This window comes from Schistocerca serialis, chromosome 2, assembly GCF_023864345.2.
Source record: "Schistocerca serialis cubense isolate TAMUIC-IGC-003099 chromosome 2, iqSchSeri2.2, whole genome shotgun sequence".
In the NCBI taxonomy this organism is placed as follows: Eukaryota; Metazoa; Arthropoda; class Insecta; order Orthoptera; family Acrididae; genus Schistocerca; species Schistocerca serialis.
Genome location: NC_064639.1, coordinates 494,482,987 through 494,503,550, shown reverse-complemented (window position 1 = coordinate 494,503,550; position 20,564 = coordinate 494,482,987). Strand labels below are relative to the sequence as shown.

Genomic DNA, 20,564 nt, shown 5'->3' with positions numbered 1-20,564 from the left:
AGAGGAATGGACATCTCTAAAAAGGGCCATCACAAAAGTTGGGAAGGAAAACATAGGTACAAAGAAGGTAGCTGCGAATAAACCATGGCTAACAGCAGAAATACTTCAGTTGATTGATGAAAGGAGGAAGTACAAACATGTTCCGGGAAAATCAGGAATACAGAAATACAAGTCGCTGAGGAATGAAATAAATAGGAAGTGCAGGGAAGCTAAGACGAAATGGCTGCAGGAAAAATGTGAAGACATCGGAAAAGATATGATTGTCGGAAGGACAGACTCAGCATACAGGAAAGTCAAAACAACCTTTGGTGACATTAATAGCAACGGTGGTAACATTAAGAGTGCAACGGGAATTCCACTGTTAAATGCAGACGAGAGAGCAGATAGTTGGAAAGAATACATTGAAAGCCTCTATGAGGGTGAAGATTTGTCTGATGTGATAGAAAAAGAAACAGGACTCGATTTAGAAGAGATAGGGGATCCAGTATTAGAATCGGAATTTGAAAGAGCTTTGGAGGACTTACGGTCAAATAAGGCAGAAGGGATAGACAACATTCCATCAGAATTTCTAAAATCATTGGGGGAAGTGGCAACAAAACGACTATTCACGTTGGTGTGTAGAATATATGAGTCTGGCGATATACCATCCGACTTTCGGAAAAGCATCATCCACACAATTCCGAAGACGGCAAGAGCTGACAAGTGCGAGAATTACCGCACAATCAGCTTAACAGCTCATGCATCGAAGCTGCTTACTAGAATAATATACAGAAGAATGGAAAAGAAAATTGAGAATGCGCTAGGTGACGATCAGTTTGGCTTTAGGAAAAGTAAAGGGACGAGAGAGGCAATTCTGACGTTACGGCTAATAATGGAAGCAAGGCTAAAGAAAAATCAAGACACTTTCATAGGATTTGTCGACCTGGAAAAAGCGTTCGAAAATATAAAATGGTTCAAGCTGTTCGAGATTCTGAAAAAAGTAGGGGTAAGCTATAGGGAGAGACGAGTCATATACAATATGTACAACAACCAAGAGGGAATAATAAGAGTGGACGATCAAGAACGAAGTGCTCATATTAGGAAGGGTGTAAGACAAGGCTGTAGCCTTTCGCCCCTACTCTTCAATCTGTGCATCGAGGAAGCAATGATGGAAATAAAAGAAAGGTTCAGGAGTGGAATTAAAATACAAGGTGAAAGGATATTAATGATACGATTCGCTGATGACATTGCTATCCTGAGTGAAAGTGAAGAAGAATTAAATGATCTGCTGAACGGAATGAACAGTCTAATGAGTACACAGTATGGTTTGAGAGTAAATCGGAGAAAGACGAAGGTAATGAGAAGTAGTAGAAATGAGAACAGCGACAAACTGAACATCAGGATTGATGGTCACGAAGTCAATGAAGTTAAGGAATTCTGCTACCTAGGCAGTAAAATAACCAATGACGGACGGAGCAAGGAGGACATCAAAAGTAGACTCGCTATGGCAAAAAAGGCATTTCTGGCCAAGAGAAGTCCACTAATATCAAATACCGGCCTTAATTTGAGGAAGAAATTTCTGAGGATGTACGTCTGGAGTACAGCATTGTATGGTAGTGAAACATGGACTGTGGGAAAACCGGAACAGAAGAGAATCGAAGCATTTGAGATGTGGTGGTGGTGCTATAGACGAATGTTGAAAATTAGGTGGACTGATAAGGTAAGGAATGATGAGGTTCTACACAGAATCGGAGAGGAAAGGAATATGTGGAAAACAGTGATAAGGAAAAGGGACAGGATGATAGGACATCTGCTAAGACATGAGGGAATGACTTCCATGGTACTAGAGGGAGCTGTAGAGGGCAAAAACTGTAGAGGAAGACAGAGATTGGAATACGTCAAGCAAATAATTGAGGACGTAGGTTGCAAGTGCTACTCTGAGATGAAGAGGTTAGCACAGGAAAGGAATTCGTGGCGGGCCGCATCAAACCAGTCAGTAGACTGATGACCAAAAAAAAAAAAAAAATTCATAAAATCATTGGCAACAAAACGACTGTACACGCTGGGGTGTAGAACGTATGAAACTGGCGATATACCATGAGGCTTTCCGAAAAAAACCATCCACACAATTCCTAAAATAGCAAGAGCCGACAAGTGTGAGTATTATCGTACAGTCAGCTTGACAGCTCATGCATTCAAGTTGCTAACAACAATAATATACAGCAGAACGGGAAAGAAAATTGAGGATCTGTCAGATGACGAATTTTGGCTGTAGGAAAGGTAAAGACATCAGAAAGGGAATTCGGACGTTGCACTTGATAACGGAAGAGATACTGAAAAATAATCAAGACACATTTATAGCATTTTTCGACCTGGAAAAAGCGTTGGCTGGACAATCTAAAATGGTGCAAGATGATCCAAAAATTCTGAGAAGAATAGGAGTAAGCTAAAGTGAAATACGGGTAATACGTAAAATGCAAAAGAACCAAGAGGGAACAAATGGTTCAAATGGCTCTGAGCACTATGGGACTCAACTGCTGAGGTCATTAGTCCCCTAGAACTTAGAACTAGTTAAACCCAACTAACCTAAGGACATCACAAACATCCATGCCCGAGGCAGGATTCGAACCTGCGACCGTAGCGGTCTTGCGGTTCCAGACTGCAGCGCCTTTAACCGCACGGCCACTTCGGCCGGCCAAGAGGGAACAGTAAGACTGGAAGACTAAAAACGAAGTTCTCAGATTAAAAAGGATGTATGACAGTAATGTATTCTTTCATCCCTGCTATTCTATCTATGTATGGAAGAAGGAATGACAGAAATAAAGAAAGGATCAAGAGTGGATTTAAAATTAAAAGTGAAAGGATATCAGTGGTTAGATTCGCTGATATTATTGCTATCCTCGGTGAAAGTAAAGAAGAATTACAGGATCTGTTGAACGGGATGAACAGAATATGGACTGAAAGTAAATCAAAGAAAAACAAAAGTAATGAGAAGTATCAGAAACGAGAACAGCGAAAAACTTATCATCAGAATTGTGATTTCGAAGCGGATGAAGTTAAAAAACTTTGCTACCTGGATAGCAAAGTAACCCATGACGGACGGACTAAGGATGACATAAAAAGCAGACTAGCACCGACGGAAAGGGTACTCCTGGCCAAGATAGATCCACTAGTACAGGATGACACAGAGAAACGGGAATATTTCCACAATCCAATAAAACTAGAAGTGATGAAGGAAAGAAATTGCATTCATAGTAATTGAAACCTTACAACTTTGACATTTACGAAACAATGATGGCATTTAACATTTTTTAAAAATTACGTCCTTTAGATGGTGTCCTCCTGTACGAATGCATTCGTGAAATCTGCTGTTGAGAATCCTCATTGACCGCTGCAACATCTCAGCTGGGATACAATGAACTGCATCCCGAATTCTCTGTTTCAACTCATCCTGGGTTCTTGTTCGAGTGGTGTAGACTTTGCTCTTGAGGTAATCTCACAAGAAAAAATCACAAACGGATAAATCTGATGATCTAGGGGGCCAGGGAATGTTACTGAATCGTGAGATCACACGGTTGCCAAACAGTTCTCGCACATATGCCATTGATTGCCGGGCAGTGTGTGATGTCGCTCCGTACTGTTGAAACCAAGCTTCTTGAACATTTGGAAAGTTGTTAATGCAGGTCTAACAAAAGTTCGTAACATCTCCACGTAATGATCGGCATTGACAGTTATTGTGTTTCCGCCGGACGCTGTGGCCGAGCGGTTCTAGGCGCTTAAGCCCGGAACCACGCTGCTGCTACGGTCGCAGGTTCGAATCCTGCCTCGGGCATGGATGTGTGTGATGTCCTTAGGTTAGTTAGGTTTACGTAGTTCTAAGTCTAGGGGACTGATGACCTCAGATGTTAAGTCCCATATTGTGTTTCCCTGTTCATTTATGAAAAATACGGTCAATAATACCATGTGATGAAACACCACACCATACTGGCACTTCACTAGCGTGTAAAGGGTGCTCATGAACGTCATTAGGATTTGTGTTTGCCCAGTAACGGTCGTTCTGTTTATTCACATACACTGTGAGATGAAAATTTGCCTCATATGAGGTCCACAACCTTGTTTATTTCTGTTATCATTTGTTGACAGAATCCTAGTCGTAACCGGTAATCGTTGTCCTTCAGGTTTTGCATCATCTGTAGTTTTTACGCATGAAATTTTAAATCAAGATGAAGAATTCTGTGAACACTCTCCCGGGACATTTCAACCTCTGGTTCTTGCTTACGAATTGAACGCCGTGGGCTCCATAAGACAGACTCGCCTACAACATCAATGCTCGCTGGAGAACACAAGTCGGCCGTTGTGGCCGAGCGGTTCTAGGCGCTTCAGTCTGGAACCGCGAAACCGTTACTGTCACATGTTCGAATCCTGCCTCGGGCATGGATGTGTGTAATGTCCTTAGGTTAGTTAGGTTTAAGTAGTTCTAAGTTCTAGGGGACTGGTGATCTCAGATGTTAAGTCCCATAGAGCTCAGAGCCATTAGAACCATTTGGAGAACACAAACTTCTTGGTTGGCCTGTGATTACGTAGGCTTTCCCGGCGTAATATGTCTTCAAAGTCTCTTCGGGTTTGCTGCCGAATCCTAAAATCAACTTGACTCGATATTTCGGCGATCCAGATGGTCGCCATCTTCAAGAAAATGCTGCTTCTGCTGATGAGTCCCGCTGGTTGGCCTGCTGGTTTCTTCTTAAGGGCAGACCCAGTCTCTTCAAAGTTATTAACCCAACATTTTATCGCGCGTTTCGACGGAACGGTATCATGAGGTCCTATATTATAAAAACGTCGAAACTGCCTCTGCACCGCTACCAAACTATCATTGTTTTGATAAAACATTTTTATGGCTAACGCACCCTGTTGTCCGTTCCACTGATCTATGATTACTGAAATGGCGGACTGTTTACTCGCTGACTGTCAGAACCCGCAGTGTTGCCACCTGTAGGTGAAGACAGAGATTGGAGTAAATCCAGGAAATAATTGAAAATGTAGGTTGCAGGTGCCAATTCGAGATGAAAAGGTTGGCACAGGAGAGGAATTCGTGGCGGGACAGATCGAACCAACCGGAATACTGATTACTGAAAAGTCCCTTGCCATGCTTTTCTATTTGTATGTTACGGCTGATCGCGGGAACTACTGTAGCGATTTTGATACGGTTGTCACTAACAGACAGACTGGTTCACTAGGAATGTTTGTGTACATCATTACATATTATAAGCAAGTCGCCCGGCCGGAGATGATTCGTTCTACCAGCCCGAAGCCGCTCCGGGCCACTAGTATTGAATAATGCCCTCATAGACAGATACAGGAAATTACTAAATCTGTCACTGTGATAGTACTGAAACGAGAGGCGAAACACGTATAAACAGTTCAACTTTTACGTGTTGGGCAGACAGTCGCTCTTCGGCCAACAGAAGCAAATCACAGACAATAGTTATTGAAATACACGAGAAAATGAAGGTGAGAGAGAGTTTCTGTCAAATGACGATACGACGGCAGCAGAACGTTTAGCGTCACTTCAGCAGCAGCTTGGATGCATTTTTCATTCCATACCTGTGAGAGTTTGGTGTAGTGTTGAAGTACTTCCTTGTTTCTTTTTTCAGCCAAATCTCAGCAAGCTAGGAGGGAGACTCAAATGTTTTCCCAACTGGAAATAGTTGGAGGGGGGGGGGAGGGCAAATTTCCATTTCGATATTCACCTGATAATGGTGAAAAACCCTTTCGAAACGAGTAAATTGGAATTTTTAAAATTTTATTTCTGTGACAATAATAATCATTTTCCCAGACAAAAATTAGAGAACATATGTGTGTTTTGAAATGTGTGATGGACGTAACTGCGTCTTACTCCGATAGCGATGTGGTAGTCATTTTTACGGCTCTGCAAGGTTACTGACCATCGGTTGCATCATGCGCCATGGGCGGTGCCTTCGCGAACCCGTTCTCGCCACGACCGAACGACACACAACCTGAGCAGACGTCACGACACGGGGCATGAGTATGTGTCACTGGCTGCAGCCCAGCACGGGACTCTTTGAGTATGCAAGCGCTTCAAGTGAATTATGCAACAGATACGCAGGGTTGTTCCACCACTTCGACAATTGGCTGTTTTCCAGAACTTGACTGGGCTTTATTTTTGGCGGTAGTGTTGTGCTCACCTTTGGATAACCTCTTGTGTACTTGGTCTTATCATTTGCACGCCTACTCACTTTAAAATGGCTCGAGAACATAAAGGCGTTCCAAGTAACAGCCTTTTACTGTGATACATGGATGAATTGTTGGTAGTAGTTGCTCCTCCCTCCCCTTATATGTACTTACAATATTCTCACCCTCTGCCTTTTTTTGGTCCTTGCGCTGACATTCAGTACGCGTTTCTTTCCGAACTTGCTCCATCCAATGCGTTCTGTACGACGCCCGATTCCACTGACCGAGGACGGCGTCCGGACGGATTTTTAGGAGCCGACTACTTTGTTTCTGGGCTCATATGTGAATATGCAGCCTATGACGATAAAAACCGAGTAGTCATACTTTACTTATCTTCACGTCGAAACTGCTTAGTTATTACTTCCAAGTTTGCAATCCCCAAGTTGCAGTTCGCTTAATAATAAAATCGGTTGCCATAAATAAAAAAGCGGCCATCAATTTAAATGATTTTCCCGATTTATTCAAGTTTTAGATTTCACATATACGAGGATCACTCCAAAAGAATTGCACACTATTTTTGTAAAAATACAGTTTTCATTCTGCATGTGTGAAAGTCTTACAGCGTCTAGATACATCCATCTCGCTTGTTTTCAAACTTAGTTCAAACTGTTCCCGTGAGTGCTCAGTCACAGCATGTCTTCAAATGGTTCAAATGGCTCTGAGCACTATGGGATTTAACATGTGAGGTCATCAGTCCCCTAGAACTTAGAACTACTTAAACCTAACTAACCTAAGGACATCACACACATCCATGCCCGAGGCAGGATTCGAACCTGGGACCGTAGCGGTCACGCGGTAACAGACTGAAGCGCCTAGAACCGCACGGCCACACCGGCCGGCCATGTCTTCAAGATGGCTGCTACACTTGACGTTCGTCAGAAGCAACGTGCTGTCATAGAATTCCTGTGCTGTGGTAGCGAGACAGTGGGAAAGATCCACAAGAGGTTGAAAAAGGTGTACGGAGATGCTGCTGTCGATCGCAGTACAGTTAGTCGGTGGGCGAGCAGGTTACGTGATGAAAGCGGGCACGGCAATATTGAGGATTGTCCTCGCAGCGGCAGGCCTCGTACTGCACACACTCCAGACAATGTGCAGAGAGTTAACGAATTGGTGACTGCTGACAGACGCATCACAGTGAACGAATTGCCACGCAACGTTGGGATAGGGGAAGGAAGTGTTTGCAGAATACTGAAAGTGTTGGCGTTAAGAAAGGTTTGTGCCAGGTGGATTCCCAGGATGTTGACAGTGGCTCACAAAGAAACAAGAAAAACGGTATGCAGCGAACTTTTGGAACAGTACGAGATGAATTTCTTGGAAGAATTGTGACAGGTGATGAAACATGGCTCCATCACTTTTCATCAGAGATGAAGAGGCAATCAATGGAGTGGCATCAAGCAAATTCACCCAAGAAAAAAAAAAAAATCAAAACCACACCTTCTGCTGGAAAAGTTATTGCTACAGTGTTTTTCGATTCCGAAAGACTCTTGCTTGTGGACATCATGCCAAGTGGAACCACCATAAATTCTGATGCATATGTGATGACACTAAAGAAACTTCAAGCTCGACTGAGTCGTGTTCGACCACATCGGCAAAAGCAGGATGTTTTGATGTTGCACGACAATGCATGGTCACATGTCAGTCAAAAAACAATGGAAGCGATCACAAAACTCGAATGGACAACACTGAAACACTCGCCTTAAAGTCCTGACCTGGCTCCATGTGACTATCATCTCTTTGGGAAACTGAAAGACTCTCTTCGTGGAACAAGGTTTGAAGATGATGACTCCCTTGTGCACGCTGCCAAACTGACTCCAACAGGTTGGTCCAGAATTTTACCGTGCGGGTATACAGGCGCTGGTTCCAAGATAACGTAAGGCAGTTGAGAGGGATGGAAATTATGTGGAGAAATGAAAATATTGCTCCTAAAGGATGTATCTACACATTGTGAAACTTTCAAACATGTAGAATAAAAGATGAATTTTAAAAAAAAATGGTGTGCATTTCTTTTGGAGTGACCCTCATAACTGAAAGTGATGAAAATTTCACCACAAGCGCTAATGTTGCGCAACAGTACGACATAAACGAGCTTTATAAAAATAAGTCTGCATACTAGTACAGCCCAACAGCGTATCTTGCTCTGGTGTTTCAGTGGCAAACAAAAGTGGCGCAGTTAGTCGGGGGCGACTCCCTCCGTACCATTAATAACAAACACAAACCACTAAACTTGAATAAACAACATGAACAACAGCTGTTAAGAAGAATTTTCTTGAGATATGAACAAGGTCGAATTTAGTCATCTGCTGCCCCTAGGCAAAGAAAATATTTCGGCCGTTTATATCGACATAAATGTACGAGGTGCATTCAAGTTCTGAGGCCTCCGATTTTTTTCTAATTAACTACTCACCCGAAATCGATGAAACTGGCGTTTGTTCTCGACGTAATCGCCCTGCAGACATACACATTTTTCTCAATGCTGACGCCATGATTCCATGGCAGCGGCGAAGGCTTCTTTAGGAGTCTGTTTTGACCACAGGAAAATTGCTGAGGCAATAGCAGCACGGCTGGTGAATGTGCGGCCACGGAGAGTGTCTTTCATTGTTGGAAAAAGCTAAAAGTCACTAGGAGCCAGGTCAGGTGAGTAGGGAGCATGAGGAATCACTTCAAAGTTGTTATCACGAAGAAACTGTTGGGTAACGTTAGCTCAATGTGCGGGTGCGTTGTCTTGGTGAAACAGCACACGTGCAGCCCTTCCCGGACGTTTTTGTTGCAGTGCAGGAAGGAATTTGTTCTTCAAAACATTTTCGTAGGATGCACCTGTTACCATAGTGCCATTTGGAACGCAATGGGTAAGGATTACGCCCTCGCTGTCCCAGAACATGGGCACCATCATTTTTTGGTGGCGGTGAATCTGTGTGCTTCCACTGAGCTGACTGGCGCTTTGTTTCTGGATTGAAAAATGGCATCCACGTCTCATCCATTGTCACAACCGACGAGAAGAAAGTCCCATTCATGCTGTCGTTGCGTGTCAACATTGCTTGGCAACATGCCACACGAGCAGCCATGTGGTCGTCCGTCAGCATTCGTGGCACCCACCTGGATAACACTTTTCGCATTTTCGGGTCGTCATGCAAGATTGTGTGCACAGAACCCACAGAAATGCCAACTCTGGAGGCGATCTGTTCAACAGTCATTCGGCGATCCCCCAAAACAATTCTCTCCACTTTCTCGATCATGTCGTCAGACCGGCTTGAGCAAGCCCAAGGTTGTTTCGGTTTGTTGTCACACGATGTTCTGCCTTCATTAAACTGTCGCACCCACGAACGCACTTTCGACACATCCATAACTCCATCACCACATGTCTCCTTCAACTGTCGATGAATTTCAATTGGTTTCACACCACGCAAATTCATAAAACGAATGATTGCACGCTGTTCAAGTAAGGAAAACGTCGCCATTTTAAGTATTTAAAACAGTTCTCATTCTCGCCACTGGCGGTAAAATTCCATGAGCCGTACAGTGCTGCCATCTCTGGGACGTATTGATAATGAACACGGCCTCATTTTAAAACAATGCGCATGTTTCTATCTCTTTCCAGTCTGGAGAAAAAAAATCGGAGGCCTTAGAACTTGAATGCACCTCGTATTACCAAGCAACTTACATCTGCACATAACTGCTGCTGCTAGTAATAGTACCGGGTGATTAAAATAAGAAAGAACAGATTTCAATTGTTTATTACAGAAAAACTGTAAAAGATAGATTCAAATTGCGCATTTCACTGTTCAAAATTTTGACACAGCTGCATTGTTTGTTTGTAGCAACATAATGTCTACACCACAAGAGAAATCATTTTGTGTGTTGGAATTGTGCGCAAAGTCAGTCCATTATTCAAGTGCAATGATCATTCCAAAGTTTCGTTATTACTGTTTCCAGACTCTGCACACTGCTCAGCATTCCAGTCGCCTCGCATCCTAATGAAGTCTTTTGAGTTTCATCGTCCTGAATAACTTCCAAAGCTATTATTATTTCTATCCGGTTGACACTGAGGCAATAGTAGTCATCGTGGCGCCCTTACCAGCGTGTTTCTGAAGTCGTTTTACGGAAACTGAACTATTTATTTTTGACTGCAAAACATTCCAATGGCTCATCGAAGCAGAGAAGAAAGTTTAAATTTGTTGCAACAAACGACAAAACGAATCCGCTTGAGGACAACAATTTGCTTCCTACGATTCTACCAAGCTAAGGGAGTGAGCTGCGCACGCAACAAAGAGTAAGAGGGTTTCCAAAATGAGATTTTCACTCTGCAGCGGAGTGTGCGCTGATATGAAACTTCCTGGCAGATTAAAACTGTGGGCCGGACCGAGACTCGAACTCGGGACCTTTGCCTTTCGTGGGTAAGCGCTCTACCAATATATTTTTTTTTAAATCTCATTTTGTTCGTTTTCGTTCGTTCCATCTGCTCGGGGCGGACGTCGTAAGACACCCGTTTTAGTTCGTTGTTGATCGGTGAACTGTCTTTTTTTTTTATTACAGAGGGCAGCTAACCCTCTGACCGAACACGCAGAGCTACCGTGCCGGCAAGCTTGTAGTGCCACATGACAGACCCCTGCATAAGTGAATGTCCAAACCATATTTTCCTTAGTAAGTTTATTACTGAATCAGTTAATTGTTCTGATTTGTGGCCGAGTTAGTGACAAAACAGATAAATATTTCAACAGGAAATCCATTTTTTTAATAAATATCTTGTAACAAAAGACAGCTGATCCAAATATATAATATTGAGGGTGAAATATAATATGGTGGAAAGATATTTAGTTTCTTTCACTTGATCTACAGCATACTTCATCACCATTTCTGCCAGAATAGATATCACTTCGCACTTTTGTAAATAAAGATATGATGTACTCCCTTTTCCTTTGGTTCTAATAAAGTTCTATATGTTTAGCTAGAAAAGGATCGAATCTTGCTGTTAGCTGTAGTGCTATCTCGAAATTTCCGTAATGTGTTGACCTAACCCACAGTTGAAGCCCTGAAAGATAGACTTTGTTGGAAGAGTTTTTGACCACACCTACAACCCGTTTTAACGCGCACCTCCAAAATTTTATTGCTGTATCAAGCTGAGATGTTAATTTATTATCTATTCTTCCCGTGATTTTTTGTCTAGCTTTTAAAGTTGGCTCATATTTCCTATGTTCAGCTGAATTTTCATAAGCAGCTAATCGTGATCAACCGTTTTTCTACTCATTAAATCCCTCATTAGGTTTCGCAACTATGATGTTACATTAAACAATAAACATGCTACGCAAGATACTTATATCCTTGTTTTAAAAATCAATACACATGAATTACTGAAATCGCAGTCCATATTCTGAGCCACATGACTTTTGTCAGCGATATGACGACGTTAGAATTCATTTCTTGTACAGTTCGCATGATCGTCAGAAACTGATTCACAATCATCATCCGCTTTATATCCATCATTTGGGTCAACTGAATTGATTGTTTCCGATCCATTATTATTCTTTCTAGTAACACGAACGTCTGACTCATAAATTACACGCTGCATTATTTTTGATACTGTTCACCACATTATTATAATCCACATTGCTACAATCTGGTATTTCTAGAGTCAAGCTCGGGCTGGAACTAGATGGCTGTACTTCATTTTTAAATAGAACATCCGTTTTATACTGATTATCATAATTTCCTCTTCCTTTATTGTTAACGTTCGCGAAGTTCCTGTATCGAGAACCATTTACTCTTCTCCGACTGTCACTCATTTTGATTATTGCTAAAATACAAATCTCGAACTAAACACTAAATAACTACTCTCTTTACAGTTTTAAATTAAACTGAACTGCCATCAAGCGACCGGCTGTTAGAATGACTGGCGGTATTTTCTTTGACTTTGAAGCTCGAATGGGCACTCTTGAGTGCCGATCCAGCCTACATATATGACAGTGTTAGCGGCGTTTTCCGTCACAAAGCTTAATTACGAGCAACTAGATTTGCCTTCCTAAAGTATACCACATTAGAAGACACGACACTGAATGAAGTGAATAACGGCCAGACTGTAACGACGTAACATCGTTAATAAAACAAAACGTGTCATTCTTCCGCCGCCCAACCATACAGTTCATGAAATTTGAGGTAATAATTGCCAATGTTATTCATAAGCTTTTCATTGAGAATTCAGTTTGCATTGTCTTTTCAAGAACTGTTAATAAAATGTTTGAGAAAAAAGTAACTACTTAGAAGTCACCCTTTCAAATCCGCCGCCCTCTAAAACCCGCCGCCGTAGGCAGCTGCTTATTCTACCTAGGCCGAAATACGCCTTTGGATTTGAGCTACGTAGAGCTGCTCATGAGAAAGAATTAACCCTACCATGGAGATCTACGATACTGGGCCCTCCAGATTGCAATTGAGATGAACATTAGTGATTTCAAGTCTTGTTTGACCTGGTCAAGCAAATTCAAGAAATCATACAGTATAGGAAGTCGCAAAACAACTGTGTTTAATCCAAGTAAAAGTCTCGAGGAGATGCCATTAATTTCTAGCTGACGTGAAGAAAAAGCTTGCTGTTATCCCCACATCTGCTGTGTACAACGCTGATCAGTCAGTTTTCATGAAAGAACTGGGAGCACACCGCCATTTATCATTACAAGGTGACACATTCATATACAACAGCGACAGTGATAAGTATGAGTAGATTACAGTTTCTGCAGATTTACATCTTCAGCGCCCTCATGACAAATTAGGACCAAATTAGGCCAAATTCTTATATTTGGTGTATGAAAACCTGGAAAAATAGGAAACCATAATTTTTAACATTTCATTTGAAACGGTTCCTAACCAGTTGCAGAAATTAATTCATTACTGTTGTTGGACTCTTGGTCTTGACATAACGATACCTCTGTCTTTCAGGACGATGACGAAAAGACGATATAATCCTGTTTCCATCCGGAATAACCAAAGCGATTCCTGCTACAGAATTTTTTCCACTGTGTGAAAGTGTTTGTAAGGAAACTGTTGGACAATATTATTTCCGATAGTTCCGTGTTATTTACGGTGTATTAGGAGGGCAGTGTTCTTAACTCTCAGTCATTTGTGCGTTATCAGTTTGCACCGGCACATTTTACAAACTGCTTCAAGTATGCTCCGTATGCAGCACTGTAAGCAAAGCAACGGGCAGTACTATTTCTTACTCCACCCCAGTTACGTCTAAATAATACTAGTAATTACTGTGACGTGCCTGAAAGCATTGATTTTCTTTCGTCAGGTGTGCTTGGTGTAAGGAAAATGTTTGTCCGCATGGCTGTAACGAATCGTGCAGCCACGTCTCGATCCTTGAGCCAACAGATTAGGACATTTGCAAGGCAACAACCATTTGCATGAACAGTTCGACGACGTTTGCAGCAGCATGGACTATCAGCTCGGAGACCGTGGCTGCGGTTACCCTTGACGCTGCATCACAGACAGGAGCACCTGCGATGGTGCACTCAACGACGAACCTGGGTGCACGAATGGCAAAACGTCATTTTTTCGGATGAATCCAGTTTCTGTTTACAGCATCATGATGGTCGCTTCCGTGTTTGGCGACATCGCGGTGAACGCACATTTTAAGCGTGTATTCGTCATAGCCACACTGGCATATCACCCGGCGTGATGGTATAGGGTGCCATTGGTTACACGTCTCGGTCACCTCTTGTTCGCATTGACGGCACTTTGAACAGTGGACGTTACATTTCAGATGCGTTACGTCCCGTGGCTCTACCCTTCATTCGATGCCTGCGGAACCCTACATCTCAGCAGGATAATGCACGGCCGCATGTTGCAGGTCCTGTACGGGCCTTTCTGAATACAGAAAATGTTCGACTACTGCTCTGGCCATCACATTCTCCAGATCTTTCACCAACTGAAAACGTCTGATCAATGGTGGCCGAGCAACTGGCTCGTCACAATACGCCAGTCACTACTCTTGATGAACTGTGGTATCGTGTTGAAGCTGCATGGACAGCTGTACCTGTACACGCCATCCAAGCTCTGTTTGACTCAGTGCCCAGGCATATCAAGGCCATTATTACGGCCAGAGGTGGTTGTTCTGGCTACTGATTTCTCAGAATCTATGCACTCAAATAGCGTGAAAATGAAATCACATGTCAGTTCTAGTATAATATATTTGTCCAATGAATACCCGTTTATCATTTGCGTTTCTTCTTGGTGTAGCAATTTTAATGGCCAGTAGTGTAAAATATTGGTTATTCAGAAATTATCACAAGAACTTTGCAGTAGGGATTGTTATGAAAGGATGTATATGTAAGAAATATTTCATTTCGATAAATTAAAGTCATGATTGATGGTTAATATAACATCGAACACTGGCTTGATTCACGAGGGTCGTTCTATAAGAAATGAAACAATTTTTTTCTGAAAGCAGGCTGGTTTTATCCAGGATTCCAATACACTATATTATTCCCCACTCTTTTGGCTATAAAACCATATTTTTCAACATAGTCTCCTTTCAATGCGACGGCCTTACGCCTGCATACTCGGAGAGCCTGTACGCCCGCATGGTACCACTGTTAGTCGTTGTGGGAGCCGACGTCTTACTGCATCAACAGCCCCGCCATCATCCTTGTACTGCATGTCGTGGTGTGCGTCCGTCATTGGGTTAAACAGATGGAAATTGCGAGATCTGGCAGTAGGACGAATGAGGACGAACTGTCCGATGAAGTTTTGTGAGCCCCTCTCGGGTACAGAGACATGTGTAACTCCGTGCGTTGTCATGGAGAAGGAGAAGTTCGTTCCCATTTTTGCGGCGCCGAACACGTTGAATACGTTTGAGTTTCCTGAGGGTAGCCAATACACTTAATCGATGCAAGATGGTGGAGGACATGAAACAGAATAACACCTTCAGACTCTCAGAAGACCGTCGCCATGACTTTACCGGCTGATGTGGCTGCTTGAAGTTTTCCCTCGGAGGAGAAATGATGAGGCGGCACTCCACGGATTTCCGTTTTGCTTCCGGTTCGATGTGATGAAGACATGTTTCATTGATGTTCGACAAAAAATTCTCGGGATCAGCTTCGTAACGCGCAAGTGATTCCACACAGATGGTCGTCGTTACTCTTTATGGTCTTCTGTTAGAAGGCGAGGCACACACTTTTCGATTTCTCCAGTTGGTGGAAGGATGTGCCGGCACTACTGACAGACACGTCGAGTTGTGCAGCAAAGTATTTGAGTGTGATCAATCGGTCACCTCGAATGAGTGTTTCCGCAGGTTCCAACATTGCAGGAGTCACAGCTGTGTGCAGCCAACCGGCACGCGGAAGATCGGACAGGTTTGCGAGACCATGTTGCGACGATGACAGTCGCCTCGCCGGCGCTAACCGTACTTTTGTTCTCTGCCAGGTCTCTGTCGACATTCTGCAAGCACCTGTGGATATCTGCGAAGCTCTCATTTGCCTCCTACAGAGTGAAAGCTCTCTGCTTCGAACGCACCTCCGTTACAGACGCCCTTTTGAAGACTACGTATAGCGCCACCAGCTATGAGAACTTCACTTTTTTTTCCTTTATTGAATTTCGATTCCCCCCGAAGGAGTGGGGGGGGGGGGGGAGGGGCTGGCAATAGATTTAGTACGCTGCTCTTCGGCCTACAGAATTTTTAAAACATAAGAAGATGATAAGAAACAATAAAAGCAGGTGATAAAACGGTGACGTAAATTGTAAAACGGCGGAAAATTGTGGAAAGTTAAAACATAAAACAAAGGGTTGGTGATGCTAATAAAATACACAGCAAGCTGACAGGTAAAATAGTAGACAGACAATTGAAAAACATGGCGATAGTCTGGTTTCTGTTCGCAAGAGATATAAAAATCACACCCAGCATCAGTATGATTTCCGTTCGCAACACTTCGGAGAAGATGCACAAACAACACTGAACACTCAGTGGAAACATTGCACTAAAAAGTCGGCACGAAGGTGACACACCACAGCCAAGGGCTGATGGGGAGGGGAGGGAGGAGGGGGGGGATCTGGACAGATGAGGGAAAAAAGGGAGAGGAAAAGCGAAGGGGGGGGGGGAGAGGGAATCCGACGGAGGAAGAGTACTCATAAGGGGGGCAGGGCGGACACGAGAGGGAATGGGGAAAGGCAGAGGAGGGAAATGCAAAAGGACTTGGGGGAGAGAAGGGAGCCAGAGATAGGGTAGGTGGGGAAAAAAACAGGATGGAAGGGGGGGGGGGAGGGAGCCCAGGAAAAGGATGGAGGAAGGGAGGGGTAGGTGAGAATCAGAGTTGATAAGAGGAATACATGAGGGAAAGAGGGCATCCTCTGGGAGGGGGAGTCGACGGAATCCACCTTGGGAAAGGAGGTGAAGGGTATAGAGATGGAAGGTAGGGGGGACACAACGGTGAAGGCATGGCAGAGGGCGGTGGTTGGAGAGGAGAGGAACAACCAGGGGATGTGGGGGATCAAGGCGGTGGGAGGTGTAGAATATGCAGATATGTTTGAGGAATAGGAGCAGATGGGGGAAAGGAATCAGGTCATAGAGGATCTGTGTGGGGGATGGGAGGCATATACGGAAGGCGAGGCGGAGTGCATGGCGCTCGAGGATCTGGAGGGACTTACAAGAATTTGGGGAGGGGGGTGGATATCCAGGAAGGACTGGCATAACAGAGGATACGACGGATTACGGATTTGTAGGTGTGGAGGATGGTAGAGGGATTCAACCTCCATGTCCGGCCAAAGAGGAGTATGAAGAGTTGGAGGCAGTTGTGGGCTTTGGATTGGATAGAGCTTAGGTGAGGGATCCAGGTGAGGTGACGGTCAATGGTGCGGCCAAGGTAGGTGAGGGTGTGGGAGAGGTGGACAGGATGGGCGCAGATGGTAAGGGAGAAATCACGGAGCCGGAAGGAGCGAGTGGTACAACCTATGATGATTGCCTGGGTCTTGGAAGGATTGATTTTCAGGAGCCAAAGGTCAAGGTGATTTTGGAGAAGGCATTGGGACTGTTTGAGGGTAGGAGCAAGGGCAAGGAATGCAGTGTCATCAGCATATTACAGGAGGTGTACTGGAGGGAAGGAGTTGGGGCATATCTGCCGTGTACAGGGGGTAGAGGAGAGGGGAGAGGGCAAAGCCCTGGCGCACACCTCCAGAGGGGTAGAAGGTGCGGGAATCGACGTTACGGATGGTAACATAGGAGGAGCGGTGGGAGAGGAAGGAGGCAACCAGACGGACGTAGTTGACAGGAAGGGCGTAGGTCTGAAGTTTAAACAGGAGACCGGGATGCCAGACATGGTCGAAGGCCTTTTCGAGGTTGAGGGAGACAAATTGAGGGAGACAAAAATGGCGAAGCGACGGGAGTTAAGGTGGAGGGAGAGGAGATGAATGAGGTTTAGGAGTTGGTCATCGGCGGAGCAGGAATTTCGAATGCCACATTGGGTGTTGGGGAGGAGATGAGAACTTCACGAAACTGTCGTTGTTAAAGCGGGTATATTCCACGATGTTCCACAACAAACTGCGCATTTTATCCACGAAAGTTAGCCAAGGAAATAATGGGTTGCACTATTTATCGAACGCTCCTCGTATTTTCGTCCGCTAGACACGTTTGTGAGAATTACATACGCAACAGCTTAGCTGTCGATGCGAACTGACTCTCATTCGAAACATTAATGATACATGACATTTTCTGTATGGTTTGGGTGCTTCTGATTGATCTTGTGTCACTCCAGCTGTTAGCACTACGCGGCGCTGTGCTGTCTTGTCGCCGCGGTAGGCTGGAAGGGCTGTACAAACCGATGTCATAAGCGGCTCTTCGCGCGAAAACAACGAGTAACTTCAACAATTAAAAAAAAAAAAAAAAGCGTTTGCAATGCCTTTCTTTCGTTCTTTTCTTCATGCACAAAAGTTTCAGGGTGGGTTTCGACATGTCGGGTTGGTCCATTTCCTTTCTAGTAACCCCACTACCTGTGCAGTCGGATTGTACTCGATTTTTTTTCTCACAGATGGCGTACGTTGGCTCTCCAGCTCAAGATCTGCAGTTCTTCCTGTACGGGAACGCGAGCGAGGAGGTGCACCGCAACAGCATGGAGTACCTGCTGTCGGAGTACCACTGTGTGCTGCAGTCGACGCTGAGCGCGATGGGCGAGCACGAGCGGGCGGCGTCCTACCCGCTGGAGCAGCTGCACCGCGACATGGACGACCACGCGCTGCTCGGCCTCTACTGCGCCTGCAACGCCATGGGCTTCACGCTGGCGCCCAGCGGCTCCGCCAACGCCATCGCCACCAACGCCACCAACAGCCCCGCCGTGCACCGCAGGGTCTTCACCAACCCCGCGCTTCTCTCCTACATCAAACACGTCACGCCCATCTTCGCGAGCAAGGGGCTCCTCTGACACGCATCCTACCATAATCCTCTCGCTTATAGCTGAAACGAGGGCGAAGACAACGAGAACTAACCACGACGTCGCCAGTTTGTCACGGATGTGCGATGCTTGCTCTCTGCAGCAAGGCGCGCGCGTGCTGCAGGAGGCTATGGCAGTGGTGGGTGATGAGTTAGTGAGTGCGCGTTTTGGTAAGAGCGTCTGGTCGCCACTTAAACCCGTACACTAGAAGAAGATATCCAAATTCATCTCCTTCTTGTAGACGTGATCCCATGATCCAGTCTTCTGTCTCCTCGACTCATGCGTCGATCTTCATCTCCGTACATCAACCTCCTCACTGATCTTTGCCTGTCACTTTACTTTCATCACTTTGCTGTTCTTTCCAGAGCCAACTTAGCCATTCGTGGTTACCTTAGCACATGTCCGACTAATCTGTCTCTTCTTTTAGAGTGTGCTTCTTCTGAATTCTTTGTCTGTTACTACTAATATCTTTTCATTTCGTAGAATACCTGATTTTGTCCGTTAAAAACGGTTTTATGAAAGCCTGTGACTGAAAATAAATAACTTTTCTGCTACCAGTCATAGTTTTCTTTTATCCATATTTTACACGACGCTTTTCGCGAGATGATTCCCATTTTCAAGGGCATTTTGTCTGTGTACTACGACATTTTTACGTAACGTTTTTCGTGTGTGAGGTTCTCCTTTGTTTTGTCGACTTTGCTGCAATCTATAAAAAACGCGCCGTTTTTAGTTGGTTATCGGTTTTTATATGTAGTTAGTGGTGAAATTTGGAAGAACTTGTACTTACAGTTTTCTAAAAGCGTAATTGTAACTATTTATACAAGTTGTTTTCGATTAATAATGTGCACGGAAAATTGTGGGCGATCTTTTAAAAAAGACATGTGTGAGACTGTTCACAAATGGACCATAAGAAAACTGAAAGCACAAGTTCTTCCAAATATCGCCAATAGCTACATATTAAAATCGATAACCAACTAAAAACTGCATGTTTTTTATATATTACATTAAAGTCAACAAAACGAAGAAGAACCTCACACATCAAAACATTACTTAAAAATGGCATAGCACATAAAGAAAACGCATTTTTATAAACAAACCCATCGTGGAATACCGATCGGTTTCACAACAAAATCACTTTAAAAATGTAACATTGGGCTTTGAAATCTGATATTCAGCTGCCCCTTCCGAGATGTTTAATATGGACTTCACTGACTGAGCAGTCTTTTTTAGAGCTTTGAGTGTTTTTGATTCCGTCCAGCACTTCTTCCACCCACATTTCAGTCTCCTCGTCCCTCCACGAATCCATGCCTATTATGTCTTCCACAAACTGTGTACGTATTTCGATATTTGACGCTCTTACAATTTACACTTCCATCACATCTTCATATTAAACCTTTGCGATATTGCGCCATCCGTTCATGAAGTCATACTTTTCAATAAAAATTTTTTGCTCTGTCATAAGAAAAACGTTTAAATTTTTCGGCCACTGTTATAACGAACTGAAACGTAGAACATTGAGGAAGGTGCTGTGGTCAATGTCCCAGAAGACTTTCATTGAAACTGTCAACAGCTGTGGAACATTATGGTCATGTAAATGTTAGAATTATTACTTTACCTGTTATCCAGTTCAAGATTGCACTGTACTACGGCACAAGCTTGTAGTAATAAATGTCGAGAAACTGGTGTCATAAGCATATCAATACTTCCAGAGTCACGTTATCTGTGGTTATACACGTGACTATGTTAAATGTGAAATGTAAATATTTCAGCGACTTTTGTATGAATCCTCTACTGAACTATCCGAACAACATATATTGTGTTTAGTGGCCTCGAAAGAGCGATTTACATTTGTAAGTTGTAGGATAAGAGCACGATGTGTAGATGTAATTCATAATACCAGTCACAGAAATTGAGTAGATAGAAGAAATTCTCGGT

The 20,564-nt window shown here is 43.8% G+C and overlaps 1 protein-coding gene across 1 annotated transcript in view; it reads left to right on the top strand.

Annotated features, from left to right (window-relative positions):
* LOC126456135 (uncharacterized) overlaps positions 1 to 20,266 on the top strand; it is a 29,264-nt gene extending 8,998 nt beyond the window's left edge. The window contains exon 2 of the mRNA XM_050091889.1: positions 18,231 to 20,266. Within this exon, the coding sequence (XP_049947846.1) occupies positions 18,231 to 18,620 (390 nt within the window). The 3' untranslated portion in view covers positions 18,621 to 20,266. The remainder of the gene's footprint in view (positions 1 to 18,230) is intronic.
* Positions 20,267 to 20,564: the final 298 nt, after the last annotated feature.